The sequence below is a fragment of the Cygnus olor genome, chromosome 2 (genome assembly GCF_009769625.2).
Source record: "Cygnus olor isolate bCygOlo1 chromosome 2, bCygOlo1.pri.v2, whole genome shotgun sequence".
In the NCBI taxonomy this organism is placed as follows: domain Eukaryota; kingdom Metazoa; phylum Chordata; class Aves; order Anseriformes; family Anatidae; genus Cygnus; species Cygnus olor.
The window spans coordinates 31,368,063-31,388,532 of NC_049170.1; the positions used below are offsets into that span (position 1 = coordinate 31,368,063).

The 20,470-nt window shown below is 36.7% G+C and overlaps 1 protein-coding gene across 6 annotated transcripts in view; it reads right to left on the reverse strand.

The window, feature by feature from the left end:
• The window catches only part of CRPPA (CDP-L-ribitol pyrophosphorylase A), a 126,416-nt gene that overhangs the window by 84,115 nt on the left and 21,831 nt on the right, over window positions 1-20,470 (reverse strand). For all 6 annotated transcript variants that reach the window (XR_005817025.1, XM_040548174.1, XM_040548173.1 and 3 more), the window contains exon 3: window positions 14,803-14,952. Coding sequence is in view for 5 of the 6 variants with exons in the window: in XM_040548174.1 (XP_040404108.1) it covers window positions 14,803-14,952 (150 nt within the window). In the remaining variant the exon portion in view is untranslated. The remainder of the gene's footprint in view (window positions 1-14,802; window positions 14,953-20,470) is intronic.

Sequence of the window (20,470 nt, forward strand, 5' to 3'; positions counted from 1 at the left end):
AAGGCCAGGCTGGATGGGGCTTTGAGCAACCTCGTCCAGTGGGAGGTGTCCTTGCCCATGGCAGGGGAGTTGGAATTGGGTGATCTTTAAGGTCCCTTCCAACCTGAGCCGTTCTGTGATTCTATGATAATAGTTCTCCTGCCAGTTTCCATTCCTTCCTTAACCATTTCATGAGCTGTATGACAATTATCCCTCTCTGTGTATACAACTTTATCTACATTTGCCTATTAATCTTATCTTTCCTTTTAAATGCACAGTCTATAACTCTTCGTAGTTCTCAACTCTTCGCATCTCTACTACCTAGGAAAAAATGGGTATCATCACTTCCTGTTCCAAATTATTTATAAATGAAATGCACAGATACCAGCACATGTTCACAAAACTATACTGGTGTTTTCTTGCTATGAAAACTGATGTACTCTTCTTTCTTATCTTTTAACTAAGAATTACACTAAGTCCTTCCCTCTTATTCCAAATCTGTTCAGTTTCCTTAGCAAGCCCTTGGTAAAACATCCTAATAAAAAAGCAGGCTGTTGTCAGCTTCAGCAACCTCAAACAACATGCTGGTTGACTCCAGAAAGACCAACAATTAACTCTGCAATGCACAAGCTTTCCTTTACAAGAGCTGAAATAACCCTTCCAGTGTGTGAATTTAACCACGTATCAAAACAATTCCAGTGTTTAGAATAGAATGTGGCAGTCCAAATGTGCTCAATAATTCATAGTCTCCTCCAGCATTCAAGATTGTCAAGAATGCTAAAGTGGGTTAAGGAAGATCCAAAGGAGAGTGCTGAAAGACAACTCACCTTTTTTATTATTTGCTCAAGAAATTTCATTAAAAAGCAGGATGGAAATTTTTAGTTTCTACTCTTGTTTTATAATGTATCAGTGATTTTCAAGGAAATAATCAGCATTATACATGTGAATCATATTACCAATATACAGAGAAGTCTTAGAAAAAACAGTTGTCACTTTTATATTAAGTTAGTAATTTCTGTTGTTTTAGATCATTATCATGACTGCAATCAAATGAGGATCATTTTCTAAATTCCACTTAGAAATAAAAGTTATTTAACTGTTCTACTTCTCTATAGCAGTTTTTAACAGATTTGAGTACCAAAAAAAAAAGAAAGAGAAAAAACAAGAAGATAAAGTAACTTGAAAAGAAAGGAAACCACTTTCAGGATAGTAAAGAAAAAAAAGGCAACAAAAAGACACTTTGGAATATTTTTAAATAATGCAGAAATTATTTCTATTCTTTAAATATTCAAGAAATAAAAAAGGTCAACATAAAATGTAAAGGAATAGGGAACGCAAGCTCCAAAATAGGTAAAACTGAGTGTTCTCTTGCATACAGAAGTCAAGAGATAAATTACCCATTAACTTCGGATTCCAAATATTTATTACCAAAATGTTTTTTGTTTTGTTTTGTTTTAAGGAAAATTTTAAGGTAGTACGCAAAATATTATCTACTAACATGCACAACATACAGATTGAAAAGCATTTATTTTTCTTTTGCCTTAGAATTGAAGAGAGTTTCAGAAAAGTTTCTCTCTGAAATAATTTAGTGTTAATTAAATTTAAGCTTTTTTTAAAATATATGAGTAACAAATGATATTAGGACAAGACTAAGCAATTCCAACTTTTTAGCAAGGTATTAATTATACATAATTAGTAGGGAGTGGAGCAGTTCCATAAATGGGATAAAGCATCTTGAGGGTATTGCTGACTTCAAGGGCAGAAATAAGACACAAAGCAAAGTAATAATTAAAAACATATTTCACTAACACTTGTACATCATGACATTTACCACTCTAATTATCTGTAATTGTTTAAACCTAAACATATTGTCACAGTGTACTCTCCTGCACGTCTAATATACTCATGTCAGAGAACAATGAAATGGAAGCATCAGCTCAAGACCAGTTTAGTTTATATATTATTCACAAACTAAACAGCTCCACACATGAAATTTAAATCTGTATTTAAGATGTACAATTTGAAAGCTTCTGCACTGCTCTAAGAAATTCTGTTACTGAATTCAAGCATTGTCAGGGAGTGCTTATAATAAAAAATGGTAGAACAGAGGAATAGAGGAAAATTCTTACTGACCCAGGCATGTAAAAATTAGCATCCTATCCTAAATCTTCTATATTTGTTTCATTGTACATTCAGAGCTAATTTACATTACGACCATCTCTTTCAAAATCTTACTATTTCTAAACTCTCTTTTTGACTGAAAAACTTTTTAACTAAGTTTGACACAGTGCAGTTAACCATCCTTGTCATGCACAGACAGCTCTGTGAAACAATAGACATAGTTTAAGCTTCAGACCACAGATTTGAAATGGTGGAAACAGCTGGAAATATTGGCACAAAACATATCCACAAAAGGAAAAAAAAAAAAAAGCACAGATTTGTTTAGCTCTTTAAATGACACAGAAGGAAATACGTTATTTAAAAATGCTTTTGATCTGTTGAATATTCAAAGGCATTCTAATAGGTAGTTTTGGGGATTGTTTTTTTTGTGGGTACTTTTTTTTGCTTGTTTTCCAAGAGTGGATGTTTGAATAAAGTACTATGGGTGGAGTGAGATCCAGATTTTAGCATTACACCGATTTTTCTTCTTCCACCCCCCGGATTAGTTCAAAAATATTTTGATAAATAGTATTACTTCCTAAGAAGCAAGCTATCCTGTGGTTGGCACAGAACAAAGGCTTAGAGAAAAGAGCAGCAATGCAGACAGCATCTCGTGGGACTTACCAAAAGTCCATAAGCTAACTCGTTTCCAATATAGCATTTCAACTGTTTGAAGTATTAAAGTAGTAGTATTTAACAATAAAAAATGATTTAACTCTTGATATGCATCATTTCACTGCATCTTTAATTGATAAAAAAAACCTTGAACGGATACGTGGGATCTCATTACCTGATCTGATTACTGGGATCTGATAAAAGCAGAACTAATACAGATACAATATAAATTTTCATTACAGTACTGACATTTTTTTATTTTTTCATCATTCCTGAATTGTTATGCTTACAAAATAAGGGAACAAAAATAATAATCTTTACATATTAATTGAAAGAAAGTCTTCACATTTGCTCCTTTACATATGAATCTTTAAAGCCTGTGTAGAATTGGTCTTACTTCTCTAAGTACTGGCTATGTCATCTTTAGCACTTTTTCCCTTGTTACCAGCAGTTAGCACCCCAGTTTTACTCTCCCATGTAAACCCATTCTACAACAATATCAGAAGACTTGCAATTAAAATGCATAACTAATTAACAATAGCAGATCTTTATGATTTTTTCCAGTTCCTCTCCACTCAAAAGTTTCCACTGCTGAAGTGCCAGAGTACATCATAAACAGACTATTATGCAGCATCAAGAACATTTTACTAAGTTGAATAAGTAGACACATTTGCTGAATTTAAACGTCTTTTTTGTCATCATATATTTAAGGATTTTTTTTTTTATTTTTATTTTTTGCCATGTTCACCACCATTGAATCCAGAAAGTGCTGAATTTAAGACAGCTGTAACCATGGATCTGCTGCAAGCATTCAGCCTGCATATGCATATACTCAGTCTACATATACAGTTCACAACAACTAAATGAGAAGTAATGGAAGCAGCAAATGAAAGGATGAAACAGGTAAATGAGAAAAAAAGTGAGATAAACACGAGTTCAAAAAAACTCATCACTGAAACATTTTCTACTGAAGTTAATTATTAAAATTGCTGCTACACACATCCAGATGCCGTAGTGGTTCACAGTGACAAGAATAAAGATACAGTAATTAACTCCATAACAGAATTATGCAAGATTGTTTTTCTGCAGATCTGCAACCTATATCCCAATGCCTCTCACTGCAGTAACCACAAGTACCCTATCAAAACACACCATGATTTCTGTGCACTCTACCTTTAGATCTCCTGAATACCACCCATTGCAACATTTCAGTACTCAATTTGCTTCTAAGTCCACTGAATACCTGTTCAAGAACCTATGCATTGGTTGGTTCCCAGATCCCGTATGCTAAAAGGTTTGTGACAAAGAAAAACAGAACATAACAGCTGGCTTCACATTCCAGCCACAGAGCTGAAGGCTCTAATTTAGGCTCCTATCAGTGAAGTTGGTTTACATCCTCCTCACACTCACTGATTTTTCAAAAACCATAGTTTCAAAAACTACGCCTCTGTCAATTTTGATTAAAATTAGAGACAAGGGTTAAAAACAAGTAACACTTCCATGAAAGAGTAGTTTTTTTCTTCTTTTCCTGGAATAAACTTCCCAGGTTAATGAATGCAGCCCACACTGCCATCACTGCAGCCACATTCCATACTGCTGCTGTAGCTGGGCATATCAGCTCCCAAGTAAAGCCAGTTATGCCATTTCTTCCTATTAGTCCTCGAAAGCAGTTTGTAATCTCTGTTGGGACTGATGATTGCTATTAACTGTACACAACTAGCTGCTACACAGTAGGAGTAGTAGGCACACATGGAAGTCCAAACAAACCAATCATCCCAAAGAGAGAAAGTACATGGGCTTGACTTTACCCCCAAATCATAAAAACACTAGTAGTATTATTTTGAAAATCCCTAGTTCTTTTGTTGACTAGATGGAGAGCCCTAATGCCCACAGACCCAGAGTAACTCATGACTGAATCCGTCCAGAGAAAGAGGTCTGCTGTGTTCTGCTAAACAAATCACAATCAACCTGTAGAAAGAGGGTAAAAAGTGCAACTTTGCTATTAAAAAACAAAAATTTAATACAGAATAACTGGAGGTGCTTTACCAACGAAACAAGGGTACCCGTAAGCACAGACAGGAAGTTAAGGGTTGTAGGTACGTTACCAGTTTAGTGCACAAGAGGGGTTTCTTTTTGATGCAAGAATTTCCTGCCTCTGTACTTAGATTCATACAGAATGCACCCAACAGTGCAGCTGGAGAGCTTAAAGTCATTTCCCTTCCACTGGAATCAAGGTGAAAGACACACGAAAGAGCACTAGCTAAAGCACATTATTTGCTGTGACAGCAGACAGTACTCTAGGCATGCATTGTGTGCATATGATTGACAACTGGGACAAATTTCATTGTTAGTAAAGTCCCCACAGTGACATACAATCATGAAACAATAACAAATCACCAAAACTCAAACCTCAGCCTTTCTTTGCGCCACACCAGTGGATATATTCCCAATGTCACTGCAACAAAGCCCACACAAACTAGCACAATAAAAGTGAAAATACAAACTAGGTGAGAATGAACAGTAGATACTAACATGAAGATGAAATACCTTATGCAGCTAAGAGCTAGTTATTAACCAGATTGACCTCATAAAACAAGGTCCAGAGTAACTATGAGGCAGTATTGACTTTTCTGGTATCAGAAAAGGACACAGGAGTCATTTTGAGCAACCAGCTGAACATGGAATTTCAGACCACATATGCAATTTCAGCTTTTTAAAAGGTCATGTTCCACTTACAATAGCAAGAAGAAAGAAATAATGTTAATATTCTATGTAGCAACAGTAGTAGTCAAAATAGTGTATTAGGATTCATTGTTTACACTTCAAAAAATAGCCTTTAAATTGTAAAAATACTTGGAGAAGAGTTACATGAACAAGACAAAGACAAAATGAAAAACTTTTTCTCAATGTAGAAAGCTACAGATTACTTAGGTTATTCGAAGAAAATGTAAATAAGTTATGATTCACTACCTTGCAAGTAAGGAGATTTCTAAATACACCAAGCTCTAAAATCAAGCCATCAACAACACAATTTGATCAGGCTTAGAAGCCAATGTGAGTCCAACTCAGGCTAAGCTAAAGTGAATGTTCCATTTTGTAAATTTCTTTTTTTTTAACTGACATTATTCACTCTTGGAACTTTATAGAGGATCACCTCTTGAAATTATGCAAGATCATAAGTGGTCTTTTCCTTTGGATGCAGTAAACTGTAGGTAACGGAGATGAAAATCTCTAGCACCACTACCTTGTGTTATTCTTAGCTCTCTCAAAATATGGAGCAGACTACAGTTTAGATGGGTGGTCTTCTGTCAGCTGGATACAGTGATTCTCACTCAGTATTTAGCACTTTTTGAGTCTTCGCCAAATGGGTTATCCTTGTGGATACCTTACATTTATCTGGGTAAATCCAGTAACACGTGCAAGAACACTCATAATCCAGTCTAATTTCCAACTTTAATAATGGCAGTACATCTCCCTAAAATATCCCCACCAAATTATATCTTTCACTACCACAGAGATGCCTGATTTCACCCAGGGTGTGGTAGCTTTGCACTGCTGCATCAAACAGTTCCAAGAGTTTATATGTAAATTCACAAAGTGCTCTGAGATCCTACAGGATGAGGAGTGCAATAAAATGGAAGTAATTATCCCATTAGCAAAAAAAAACTTTTATTTTTTTCTTATGCAAGGCATTAGAATTTCTCCAAACATTCTTGTGGCAGAAATTAATTAGGGCAAGGTGGGGATTCATACAATATCCTGGCTCTACCATTGTGCCAAAGAACTAATCAAGTACAGAGCTATCTAAGCTAGCATAGTTTTCTCAACAGACCACCAATCTAGCTGCAGGTTCTGAATAAACAGAACAAAAGGAGCCCTGCTGAACAAAATTCATTAAATATATTTAACCTGAAAATAAGTCTGTAAAATTGGGTAGTTTTTAAGCATAGGGAAGGGGAAAAAAAGAAAATAATCCTACAAATTTTACAACCAAGCTGTTGGGGTAAGAATATGCCAGATGAAGTAACTATATAATCTTGGAAAAATACTCAGAACTACAACCTAATGCTCATTTAGGTGAGGTTGACAACCACGTACTTAAGCAATAGTCTGTGTGCATCAGCCCAAATGGAGAAAAACAAACCAAAATTTTCTGCAAAACTAAATTATTACAAATTAACTGCATTATAATTTTGCATCAAAACCAAAGAAGTACTGGTTTTCAGCAGGAATTAAATGGAACAGAACTCAGGTTCTGCTGAAGTTCAAAGTCTTTTTTTCAAATGGGACTAAAACCAGAGACAAAATCCAAGCAGAAATGGACCACACAGCAGGGGAAGCTGTTAACAAAGTCAAAAATTCTCATGTAAGGAGAAATGAGATACTAAGTTATCTTTAATCATTTAGGAACTACACATATTTTCTTGTCAAACAATTGGATCTAAAACCTTAATGATCCATGGACAAATCAGCAGAAAGGCTCCTTTTGTTATTTCACAAGCACAATGAAAAATGTAGATACTCCCCATCTTGATATTACTATATAGCTCATTAAAATCTATATTATTATACCATCAAAGGAACTGGAATGGGAATTTTAACAAGCTGAAATAATCCATGCTACTTCAGCCAAGTACATTGCCTAGGACCAACCAAGTAAGCAATTATATTAAAACTACTATTTCATTTTATAGGTAGATGCAAGTATGTTATCTTCAGGACTCCATACGGAGAAGGGCTTTTGCTTGTAATACTGTCCTCATACAACTCACAGGTAGTAGATTACTATTGCTTATTTTAGCTAGCTCACCTACTTCATGTATCACTTTGTGCTTCAGTATTTCAGAATGCAGTTGATCAGAAGGAAGAAAACCTATAGAAACAAACTGAAATGCAGAGTTAGGAAGAACAGAACAATACAATGCTATAGGGCATGTATTTAGAAGACTTGTCCATATAATTAAAAAATAAAATAGAGTTAAGCACTGCAGGTGATCAAAGCTTGGGGGTGGGAGAAAATGAAGTGGATGTCCATGCACACACACAGACTATATATATAAATCACAAGACGCATTTGAAGAATGAGGTAAACTTATCTTCACAACAAAATATACTTAATACAAGATGTCTGCCTCTTTTTTTAAAAAAAAGATGAAGGCCAAGAAACAATACATTACAGGTTATGATAAAATCTACTTGTCTTACCTACTTATTGACATCTGTTAAAAATAGTGGTGATAACATTTTCAATGTCTTTATACTACAAAACCAAAATGGCTCCGACCCAGAGCATCAATTTGTGATTGAATGGCATCAGGCAAAGATTTACATATCCTTTTTTTTTCCTCTAGTGAATATTAAGCTGTTCAGCTCAGCCACAACTTTGATGCCTTGGCATAAAAAAAGTTTAATGTATATTGAATGTTTTAAAAGTTTGGGTGCCTTGAAGATTCGGGTACCTTTAGCCTTAGGAGGGAGGTAAACAGTGTTGTCTGTTTTATTGTTCTTTTAAGGATTCCAGTGTTGGACTGAAGTGTCCAAATTCTGCCCCATTTGCATTTTGACCCTTTGGTCCTATTTCTGAGTCTGACCCTTGCTCCCAAAGTTACCAAGGTTTTAGTCAACAATTTGTCCGCTACTGTTCATTTAATCGCCTGTTGCTTCTGGCAATGTTAATTTGACAGACATCGATTTCTTTAACAAAGAACTAACCCACAGGAAAATCCCCAAATCAGTCTAGACATTTTGCCTCGAAGGACTTGCCTGACCTATGCCAAAATATTACTAAACTGCTACAGCTGACTCCACTTCCCCTGCTACAGAGGATACTAAAATGTTTCACACATGTTTGAAGAAGAATCCCAGTAATGTGCCCTTTCAAAAAGCACTTCAGAAGTTTACAAAATCCACATGGAATACTCTCCCTATTATTTACATACAGAAAAGACAATACTTTGAGCAAATACTTCTACAATGGGCCTAACAATAGCCAACTTCCTTTCTTACTCTGAAAAAATCTTCCTTGAACGTTCTCAAGGGTTTGGTAGACAAGAAAAAATTTGGGATTTCATGACTAAAAAGAAGTCTTCCTTTTCTTCTGCTGAGGATCTGGTTGCACAGTTTGCAGAATCCCTCTTCTCCCCATCTCAACCTCATCTGGGGACATCTTGTAATGATTTTTTGGGAGTGGAAGAACATCTGCCTCCCAGAATTTAGCATCAAAGTATTTGCATGATTCTCCCTGACACACTATTATTTTGTATCTTGTCATTACTATGCTTATATATAGCAGCTCTCTCCTATGCAGGCAGATGCTGGAGCCTCCCATAAGCAAATGGGATTGCTTATTATCCAAAAAGTAGGTAATATTGGCTATGAACAGACACACTAATATAGTGTAGTCCCCCAAAATACTAGCCTCTACTTGGTCTTTAGAGATTGGATAGATCCCCTAAGGTTTGTCTGTTTCTTGGGGGTCTTTGTAAGGTACCCCATAGGCAGCTGAGAAGCATCTCTAAACATGCTGAAGTTTAGCCTCCTTTAATGGATATTCCAGCTTCCTGTACCTTTTTTTTTTTCAGCTTCATTGTTCTGATTAGCTAAATATAAACTTCCAGAACCTACAAAAGGTCTACTATCAACAGATGAATAAAAATGCAACACAAACACCAAAAAATATGGTACAGCTTTTGTGGTAAATTATCCCAGGTACATAAGATCTACCTGTAAAACAATGTACAAAAGATTGGTATAAAGCTATCACTGTCTTTAAATAGTGATCAGACTTTGCAGTGTCATCCATATGTGACAAATTCCTGCCTAATAGCCTTCTAAACTGTCCCGCCTCTTCTTCAGCTGTGTGTAGCTCTTGCCATGCCCTTAACTTCACCACACTGGTTGAAATGGTGAGCAATTCTATTCCATCCATGGCATAATCTGACATTTCTTTAACAATCATACCCTCCTCCCTAGGCTTTTGGTTTACATCTCCAACACAGAAGCTATTGAGGATCTTCTGCATACCACTCTCCTGCTTGCATTTTCAGTTGTTTCTCTGCCAGATCAGGAAAGACAAAGTTGTTTAATTGTTCCTGCTACCTTCCTTACTTTGGTAGATACATTTAAAATACATAATGATTTGTTGAGTACTTCAGCCATTCTGTATTGTCACTAATGTGACATGACATAACAAGATGTTTTGTATAAAAGACAACGGATCTCTGTGCATTCCACATATGTCATAACGAGGTATCAGAGAAACCAGTCTTAGCCTACTCTGATTAAAGAAAAAAAGTAGTCTACCTGACTTCCTGATACTCTAATTCCTTATAAGATACTGCTCCAGGGGAACACTTGACTTCTAGTAAGCGAAGTTTCACCCCCACACCCTCCTCCCAGGCTTACAGGATCATACTTTGCATTTGCTCCTATTTAATATAAAAGGCTGAACAGAAATATGAAACTACCTTAAGCAAAAATGAACAAGTCTGTTCTAAGGAATTCATCCTTTATTTGCTGTCTTTGGAAAGTGTGGATTTTCAGTTAGCACTTAAACTTTTCTGATTTTCCTAGGGGCTGATAAGAATAGGAGGAAAAAAAGTGTTTCAAAGATCGGGAATTAATTTCGTATTTAAAAAAATAGTAATAATTGTTGGCTGTATTTGTCCCAGGTAGGTTAGAATAGAAGCAAGTAACGAGCTCTGTGATTGTACAACCTTTCCACAGGTTTCACTAGTCGTTAGAGATTTGCATTTCTGATTTAAAATAGTTTAACTAATTCACTGCCAATATTTACAGAAGCTTTTGGTACAGTTCATTACATTTTGCATGAAACGAATTCATGAATTGGGATATACCAGAACTAGGACCACTGTTATAACAACAGGTTTTTCCCCTTAACACATTTACATGGCCATTTACCCAACGTCACCAGGAAAAAAACCCTGGTTAAAGTAAAGCCTCATATTCCTGCCTATGAGATACAACACACACTTTAAATAAAGTTCTCACTCCTCTTGCAGTTCTTTGTGTCTGTCACTTGCCCACCTTGTGTCAAGTATTTATCATACCAAATAAAACCTGTACTTAAACTGAAGAGCACATAAGTAGTGCTGTATTTTATAGGGATATGAGGTGAGGAAGGATATACATTATATGTGACATGGTAACACTCAGAGGCATGTAAGGAGGCCTGCAGAATTCATCCATTTCTCTCTTCAGAGTGATTCCAATGCCCAAGTCTAAAGTTCTATTACAAAGCAGGGGCATCAGAATACTTCACTGTACCAGAAGTGAAGTATTACAAACAGCTGTTTTCCCATGCATTGTATAACCAACAGAACAAAGATATGCAACAGAAAGCGGTAGGCAGCATTAAATATAGGAGTAGGTGCCCATATCTGCCAAAACTCACGCCTATTCATGTATGCCCTGGTTTCAGCTGAGATAGTTAGTTTTCTTCATAGTGGCTGGCATGTTGCCGTGTGTTGGATTTAGGAGAAAAATAGCGTTGGTAACACACCCATGCTTTAGTTGTTGCTGAGCAGTGCTTACAGTGAGTCAAGGACTTTCAGCTTTTCATGCTGCCCTGCCAGCAAGTAAATTGGGGGTGCACAAGAGGCTGGGAGGGGACACGGCCAGCACAGGTGACCAAACTGGCTAAAGGGATATTCCACGCCATGTGGTGTCATGCTGAAGAGTAAAACTGGGGGAGTTGGCTGCTGCTCGGGTACTGGCTGGGCATTAGTTGACAGGTGGTGAGCAACTGCATCGTGCATCACTTGTTTTCTATATAGATTATTATTATCATCCCTTCCTTTTTTGTCCTATTAAACTGTCTTCATCTCAACCTAAGAGTTTTATCTTTTTTCCCCAATTTGATTCTCTCCCCCACCTCACTGGAGAGGAGTAAATAAATAGCTGCCTGCCTGCCACATTAAACCACAACAATTTATTCTAAGTACTCTATCTAATGACACACAAGCCAGAGTAATGAGGCCTTTAAGATCAAGACACCATTTTAGCTCTACTCTCTATTGTGGGTTCTGCTTAATTTCAATACTGACTTTAAATGTTTTTAGTGCATCACTTAAATATCAGATATGTGAGCAATGAGGAATGTATGTTTTACATTCCTCTCAGTCATTAAAGGACAATGGAAGTACATGCAATTTTTGAGCAACAAAAGTTAAAAGGTTCCAACAGCACTACTATAAGCTGAGAAGTTACTATTTATGATGACAGAAGTCTTGACACGGTCAGATTTACATTAGGACCTGAACACAAAATATCTGTTTGGAAAATGTATGTTTTAAGGCCACAGACAAGAGATAAGAGTGAAAACTATGCTGAGATCCAGCATAAAAACTGAGATGCAACACAAAGAAATGCATGCAAATAATCTGTCTGAATGTCCTCAAATACATTGATTTTTGGCACCACTGGCAAAGGGATTCACTGTAATATACATATATTTTAAGATAATATTGCAAATCAATCTGACATTGTTTATATCTACTTCAATAATTTTATGTACAAGGCATGTATTGTTCCCCAAACTACCATTGTCCTTTTTTAATCAAGCAAGAACTAGAAAAAGGTTTCTGAAGAAATGCTTTTTAATATGAGAAAGAAAAAGAGCATAAAAAAGTAAATGAGAAAACTAGTTTGCTCTGCTCAAACCTGTGCCAGGCAAGAAAAGCAAAAAGGGCTGTTGATGTGTAGCTTGTAAGAATAAGAGAACTGATATTTAATTGAAAGGTGTAACTTAGTAGTTAAGATACCCAGAGATCATCCATTTATGGAAAAGAACAAATCTGGAAGTTAACCCTCTACCTACTCACATCTGATGATGCATTTAAATAGAAAGAGTTTAAGAGCAGTATTCCACATTACCCTCAATGCAATGTTATTTGAAGCAAATTTCAAATGGGCTACTTCTTCCTAAGGAATGCATGTTTGACTGCTGTTTCCCCCCCACACTGTTTTTGCATAAAGGTCACAACTGCATAAACTGCACAGAAGTGGGATCATAATCACAAGCCAAGTCAGCTGAACGGAATTGTTCGACTCCCAGCACTGCGAGTGTCTTCCAACATGAATAACAACATGATTTTTATCTTTGTTTGTTCACCTGTACAATGATACTTACCTACTTTACCGTGTTGTGGGGACCACTGATGGGCATCTGTGAAGTACCATAAGCTGCATCTATTCCTACAAAAATCTGCCCTACAGTAGCTTTACTAAATTCTAACTTCAGGACAGTGATTATCTATCTTTTTTTATTTGTTTGTACAGTTCCCAGAACAATAGGGTCTTAATCCTTGACTTGGACAGCTAGGCACCATTGAAACATAAATAATTAGCAAACAATATGAGTTGAGAGATTTAGCGAAGTGTTATCCTTCTCAGAGCTCCAAGGCACAGAGCATTTAAATGACCAGAATTTAGCCAATGCAAAGGGAACTGGGGACAAGGAACCATAGCCTTGGTTGTTTGCTAACAACTTTGGTGGCTTGTTCTTGACAGAGCAGGGATATAAAAAAGAAAACTGATGGAATGCATATGTGAGAAGACAACACTATTCAGAGGAACATAGGGATTGCAAATATAGTTGCCTTTTGAGCAAGGCAATAAGGGGCAAAAACGTTTTTTATGTATTTGCCAGCTCTACTGTATCGGCAAAATAAGAGCAAACACAGTAGGAAAAAATAGAGGGGTTTTGCTTTGTTTTTGAGAAAACACATAAACATGCAATTTGCCAAAACAGATAAACACCAACAAGAAAGAAATGGTTGCAACAGTAGCTGTTGTCTCTTGAGATGTGTTCCATGCATGTATACACTGCCTTTATCACAGGTATGCCCACTACATTCAAGCTAGAGACTTTCATTTTGACATATCAGCTGTATACATCAAGAACTTCCACCTGCCTACCATCAGAAGTAAAATGGCTGGAGCTAGTACAGTCACTGTAGTAGTTCTTCATCTTGGACAACCCTTCATCTTCAGCACCTAGAAATAGCTTCAGGTATCATGCATAAAGGGTACGATATGGAATTTTTGCCAACATTTCAAAGTACTCTTCATTGCCTGTCCACGCATTTGTTCTGTTGTTGGTGACTTCAAAGCTATGCACTATCAATAATTTTGTCTTGTTTACTCTAGAAATGAAAGACTGATGGGAAGCATGACTGTCAGCATTAGTGGAGTGAAAAATAATTCTTTCCAAGTGACAAATGAAGAAATGCTCTGCTTCCAGTCGATCTAGAAGATACCTGGAGGACAGGCAATTTCCACAAGGTGATGAATGAAAAGGAAGTAGAATGCCGAGACGAAAGCCTGGAGTGTTTCCAGTAAACTGTGAATGCAGGGTGGGGCAAATGAAAGCAATCTTCAAGAGGGATAAAGGCAAAAAAGTCAGGGTTTATTATACTACCCACAGTTTTTGTTTTTCTTAAATAAAGATGAAGTTAACATGATGTATTAGAAAAAGAATAATTACAAGACACTATGTAGAATATTATTTTCAGCCAGTAATCAAAGTTTGTACAATATGATCATTTATTATAACACATGCAATATGAAACACTTTAAACATTTCTCTAGATGTATCAAGGTAATATTATCTAAGTGTTTTAAAACAGCCTGGATCTCGTCATATTATTATATAATGCCATTACTACACTGTGTATGCAGAACTCCGTTTGATACTCTATCAACACATACAGAATACATACCTAACTTTAAGCACATTAGCCCACTCATATAAATAATCTATTTAATATACAATAAAACTCAAAGCAAATCAATAGTTTCCAATAGTTTAGACCCCTTACCCCCAGACACACCTTGTATTTGGCAGTTTGATACCAGAAATATTTGAATAGATGAGAATGATAAAGCACTGTCATCAAAATATCACAGAGAAACGAGATGTCCAATTCGATGTGATCTGAACCCCTATTTGTGAGAGGTTTTTTGTTTGTTTGTTTGTTTTTACACACTAAAGGCAAAACAGTCCTATAAGGAAACTCAAAGTCTTACCTGTTGGTATGCTTGATAGATTATATCAAATAAGAAAGCCTGAGGCATTTCACTTGCTCTGTACCTGGCACGTTCCAATGAGTGGTCTAAACAGCCATCTTCACCAGAGGCAATAACAGTAGAAACTAAAGGACGAATTGCTCCTGCTGCCTGTGAAACAAAACATAAAAAGAGGCCTAAATGTTAATACAAATGTATATCAGGTAGCTGCAGTCAAAAAAAAAATAAAAAATCAGGGCTTTAAAATAAGTTCTCTACTTCTCTTTTATATATCTCTCCATATGAAACTTTTCATATCAATGTAGCCACAGAAGACCGTATAAGTACACACTGAGAGCCAATTTAGATGCACAAAAAAAATTCTAAGTCCTTTATAAACATCTATTGTAAACACACATACAGACCTGAAATGTTCATTATCAGACTTTCTTCTACATACATATTAGGTGGTTTCTGTGAGCATAGACCTATTTAGATATAAAACTGCAGGAGACACAGCTGGTAGGTCTTGACAATCCACAGCACCTATTGCTTTCATGGATTTCCATTTGGCTAAACTGCTCAGAAATAAGCAACAAGAACAAAAATTTAAAATTGAGCTTGTTCCTCCTTGCTGAATTCATCCTGTGAAATACTGAGCATCCGCACTTACCCGTCACTGAGAATACAGTATAATCAGAAAGTACTCAGTATCCAGCAGCACTGTGCCCCAGAACAGATATTGATAGGATTATATTTCAGTTTTGGTCTTGCTTAGATCTGAAAGCAATTAAGCACACTCACTTCCTTGATCTTTTTATCAATATAGAGTATTAAAGATCGATAGCATTTCTGAAACAGAGCTCTCCTTGCAGTTCTGTAACCAAAAATCTACCTATGCTTCATCAGTCACTTACGTAATTGGAACATGAGGCATCCATACAATTTGTTCAACAAGAGAAGGATGCAGCTGGAGAACACTGCTTATCAAGCCACAGAGAGAAAAGCATGCTCTTTAACAATGCTAATCATTGAGAATGATGCGCACATACTATACTGTTCATTATCTATTTTGAGTAATAATTTTTTAAAATGTTGTTGTTCCAAAATACTTGGAATTACACAGCATCTTAAAGGAGTATGCCTAGAAAACAACTTCCAGTGGTGAGTTCTGACACTTTCAACTGCAGCCACCAAAGATCATCTAGAGAACTTTGCTACAGAATGAATTGGGTACCTCATGACAGAAAATAAGAGCACAGTCGCTGATTTCATTTTTTTTTAATTGGCAAATAATGCCAATGAGAGTCTTGGATATGTGAGTCTTGTCCTTTTTTACAGTATTTTTTTGACCTCAAATAACCATACAGTGGCAAAAAGAGCCCTAAGTGTTCTTCCTCTGCTAAGAACTACAGTTGTCTTCCCTCCCCCTTTCGCACTACTGAACAATAAAACAGGGGACTGCAGTCAGTGTGTTGAGCACTTAATGAGGTCTAAAATACAGCTTCTTAGTTCATTGTTTCATATAATGAGGACAGAGATGTTAATCAACATCCCATGCCCAAAGAGCTGTGGTATGCATGAGCTACCTGGGCATGGGGCAGAGAGAAGCAATAGAAAAGATTCAAAAGATTCATATGACAGAGATACCTGAATAACAGAATCACAGAATGGTTGTGGTTGGGAGGGAGCTCTGGAGATCATCTAGTCCAACCCTGCTTGCTCAAGAAAGGTCACCCAGAGCATGTTGCACAGGATCACACCCAGGTGGGTTTTGAGTATCTCCAGAGAAGGAGACTCCACAGCCTCTCTGGGCAGCCTGTTCCAGTGCTCGGTCACCCTCATAGCAAAGACGTTCTTCCTCACATTCAGATGGAATTTCCTGTGTGTCAGTTTGTACCTGAACCAATCTCGAAATCTTAAAAGTACTTTTTCTTTCTAATAAACATTAGTAGATATCTATATAGACACTGTATGGAGCAAAATACTATCTTCTGTTATCCAGAGGCAAAACATGGTACAGAAAGATCAGCAAGAATTATGAAATCACAGAAAAGCTGTCTGTAATGGATCTCTAAAGGTCATCTAGTCCATCCCTCTGACCTAGGCAAGATCATTTTTACTTCTGTCGTAGAAGAAGCAAACTGACAAAATAAATAAGTACCATTACAATTTTAGTAATACATCAACATTTTGAATGAGGAATAAAACTTAACAGATGTACTTTAAGGAAAATCTGTGCACAAGCACAAGTAGAAAAACTAAATTATCTGCAACTTGTACCCTCTCTATTTTCTGTGATTCCAGGACATGGATTATTACCTCCACATCACAGCTGCTGGGCATTTGGATTATGTTTTTTTGCTCTGCCGTCATATTTTAATTGGTCACACACACAAAAAAGTTATAAAATTAGAAGGTCATGGGAAAAGAGACAGAGCAGCCTGCTAGCCACAGTTTTTTCTGTAATTAGTTAAGTCTATTTAACTTTTTTTTTTTTTCTGGAACAGTTACCATTCCAGAAAACCATTTAGAAAAGGAGGATTTCTTAGGCTGATCCAATATTTTATTGCAGTTTTTTAACAATCATGTCATGTTACATTTTAAGCATAAAACAGGCCAACGGAATACAATGTGACTTGCGTAACTAGATCTCACAAGTGAAACATGCACTCTGAGAAACAAAAAAACAAACTTCAATTCTAAATAAAATTGAAATACTCAAAACGACATTCTTAAAAGAGCTCTGAAACACATTGTTTTCTTGACATCTGGTTTATTGCACAATAAAAATTCATGAATGTCTGTATCTGTATTTTTGTGACAACAATGAACCATGTCTCCTGCTTTGCTTAGGCCTAGCTCTTCCAGAAAATTCAGGAAGATCTGATTTCTTATAAATTCAAACGTCATTTTTAAAGCCCTCAATTAACTTCTCAAGTACCTGAAAATTTCATGGCACCTAAATTTTAACAAATGGCATTTTTTAACAATTACAATTTTGCTTTATATCACTTCAGAACTGAGTCCAGTGTGGCAGGCTGAGGGTTTTTCACCTGCTTTCCACCAGCTTCAATGAGAAATCACAACCTGAGCACAGTAAGATGTGCCTCTCAAACTATACTTGACACTGACTGAAAACATCAAGTTTAATACAAAGAATAAGATTTTATGACTTCAGCCTAGATCATGCAACTGAAATTCTAACTATGTATTCAGCAACAGGATAATTAGCAGCCATTTCATTAAAAAAATCTATTTTTATTCCAAAAAAGGACAACACAATCCATAACTGCTCTATGCCATAAAAGCAGAACATACTCTAAAAACTGTTGTATTTAATGCCAGTTAAGTTTCTACTTACAGAAAATGAGCAGCTGAGGTCCAAAAGCTGTGAAGTCATGAGCTAGAGCATACTTGCTAAGGTGCAGCATTGAGTTGAAAATCCTAACAGACAAGACACAGCAATTGGTCTGTTTGTTTTCCTCAGTACTGGCTCACCTACCTGCGGGTCCTTTCTGTCTCGGCACATATGCACACATCTCAACGAGATGCTGTGACCCTAGGCAGGGCCGAGCTCACCATCTCGGTGACACAAGAACCGTGCATGGTCCTAAGGCCACTGTCAGACCGCGAGAAACAGATATCAAGTAAAGGAAAACTTGGCCTGTGTATGCTCTGCATTATTTTCATATGGGACAAGAGGGTTGAGCCCCTAGCACAGGAAATCCTGCATCTGCAAGACTTCTGGCAATATTTGCTAGTTGGCATATGCTGACACAGCTGCCAAACCCACACTGGCTTACACAGAGCTCACCCCACATGCTTCTGGTTCCAAAATTGGCCCATGGGTATCTTCATTCATGGTGCAAACATAATATTTGGCATGTAAAAGCAGAAGAATTGAGTTGTGAATTTTGTTTTTACACACAGGCCAAAGAGGGACACGGTCTAAGGTATATGGTGTATTTCCTTCCGGTCAGCTCAAGTATCCGCCCTACTCAGCACAAAGTCTTTCCGGGTTTCCACTCATAGCAGTCTTAAAATGAATGAAACAGAGAACTTAGGTACTGAAGACAGGCCTATAGAAAACATTTTTCAGTTCAGAAATCTAAACCTCACGCCTCTTATGGCTGTGGGGTGCAAGCGAAGAACACAATCATCCAGCCAGCCTATGCCCACTCAGTTACAACACCAAATATTTTATTCTTTATGAGGATTTTCCGTGTTGGTTTTTCGGTTATAGATCCGTAACAACAGACCTCTCTCTTTTTTGGTAAAGAGAGTATTTACACTGAGTCTTAAGTATGTGAGTTCTATTTGTTCTAATTGGAGAAGCTTTGACTTGCTATCTATGTCAGGAATGTACAGGTACTTGGCCCAGCTCTCAGGTAAGAGGTTCAGACATGAATTTTTAAAAAATGAATGAAACAAAGAAAATCTATCCTTGTTTAAAATTATAAGTACTGGTTAACATGACAGGATAGTTTTACAGATCTTTTTTATACTTTGAATTAGCCTACCACAAACTCTTAGGAGCCTAAAGGAAGTGTTTGTGTCTTATGCTAACCTTACCCTATACAGAGTTCCCATTTTCCAATTCCTAATCATTTTGACCTAGATCTCAAGTGGATTCTTTTTCAAAATCACACACAAAATGTATCATACACAGTTTCTAAATGTTATGCCGATAGTGGACTGTTAAACATTTTCTTTAAATGTCCACTTTACAACCTTCAAGCCACTCCACTTCAAAGACAGTCAAGCAGTAGTTTCGATTCATCTGACATGAACAGGAAATGCATATAGTTCTTCCTTCCCCTGTTTTTATATATTTTGATAAATAGATTTGTTAAAGCAGTAAAATAACCGTGAGCAAGCTCTTAAAGTTGTTTTTTTTTTTTTGGTTTGGTTTGGGTTTTTTGAGCATAACAGACATATACTGCTACTGGTTAATTTTCTTGTAGACAAAATACTGGGGAAAAAAACAAATCCACATCCATTTAATCTCTATCATTTCCTCAAAACAATCTTAAAATGTCACAAGAACATACAATTCTATCAACTTCAGTGAAAATGATAGACTCATATCTCACAGAAGCAAGCTCCTTCAATGCATATGCTGAACACTGAACCAGCCTTTAGATACAGTAGGTGTCTCTTATAACCCATAAACAGCACAAATAAAAAGCATTTACAAACAGCTTCTCAGTTTTCTATTCAGCTTTTTGCATAACTGCGTACAGCACAGCATACAGTCAAGATTTAAAGATGGTGACTGGAAAAGAGGTATAGAATGAAGGGCCTCACAGAGGTAATAAATATTTTTAATAGATTCATAGATTCAATTCTATGATTATAGAATGACTTGGGTTGGAAGGGACCTTAAAGACCACCCAGTTCCAATCCCCCTGCCATAGGCAGGGACACCTCCCACTAGATCAGGTTGCCCAAAGCCCCATCCAACCTGGCCTTGAACACCTCCAGTGATGGGGCATCCACAGCTTCTCTGGGCAACCTGTGCCAGTGCCTCACCACCCAAGACATATGCAGGGCATACTAGTCTACCTTTCCATTTTACAGTAACACCTTATTTTTCTTATTTTATCATACTTTTATTCTGAACAGAAGTGATTTAGAGGGATGTATTCAATGAATACAAATACAAAAATACAAATTTGGGTAACAC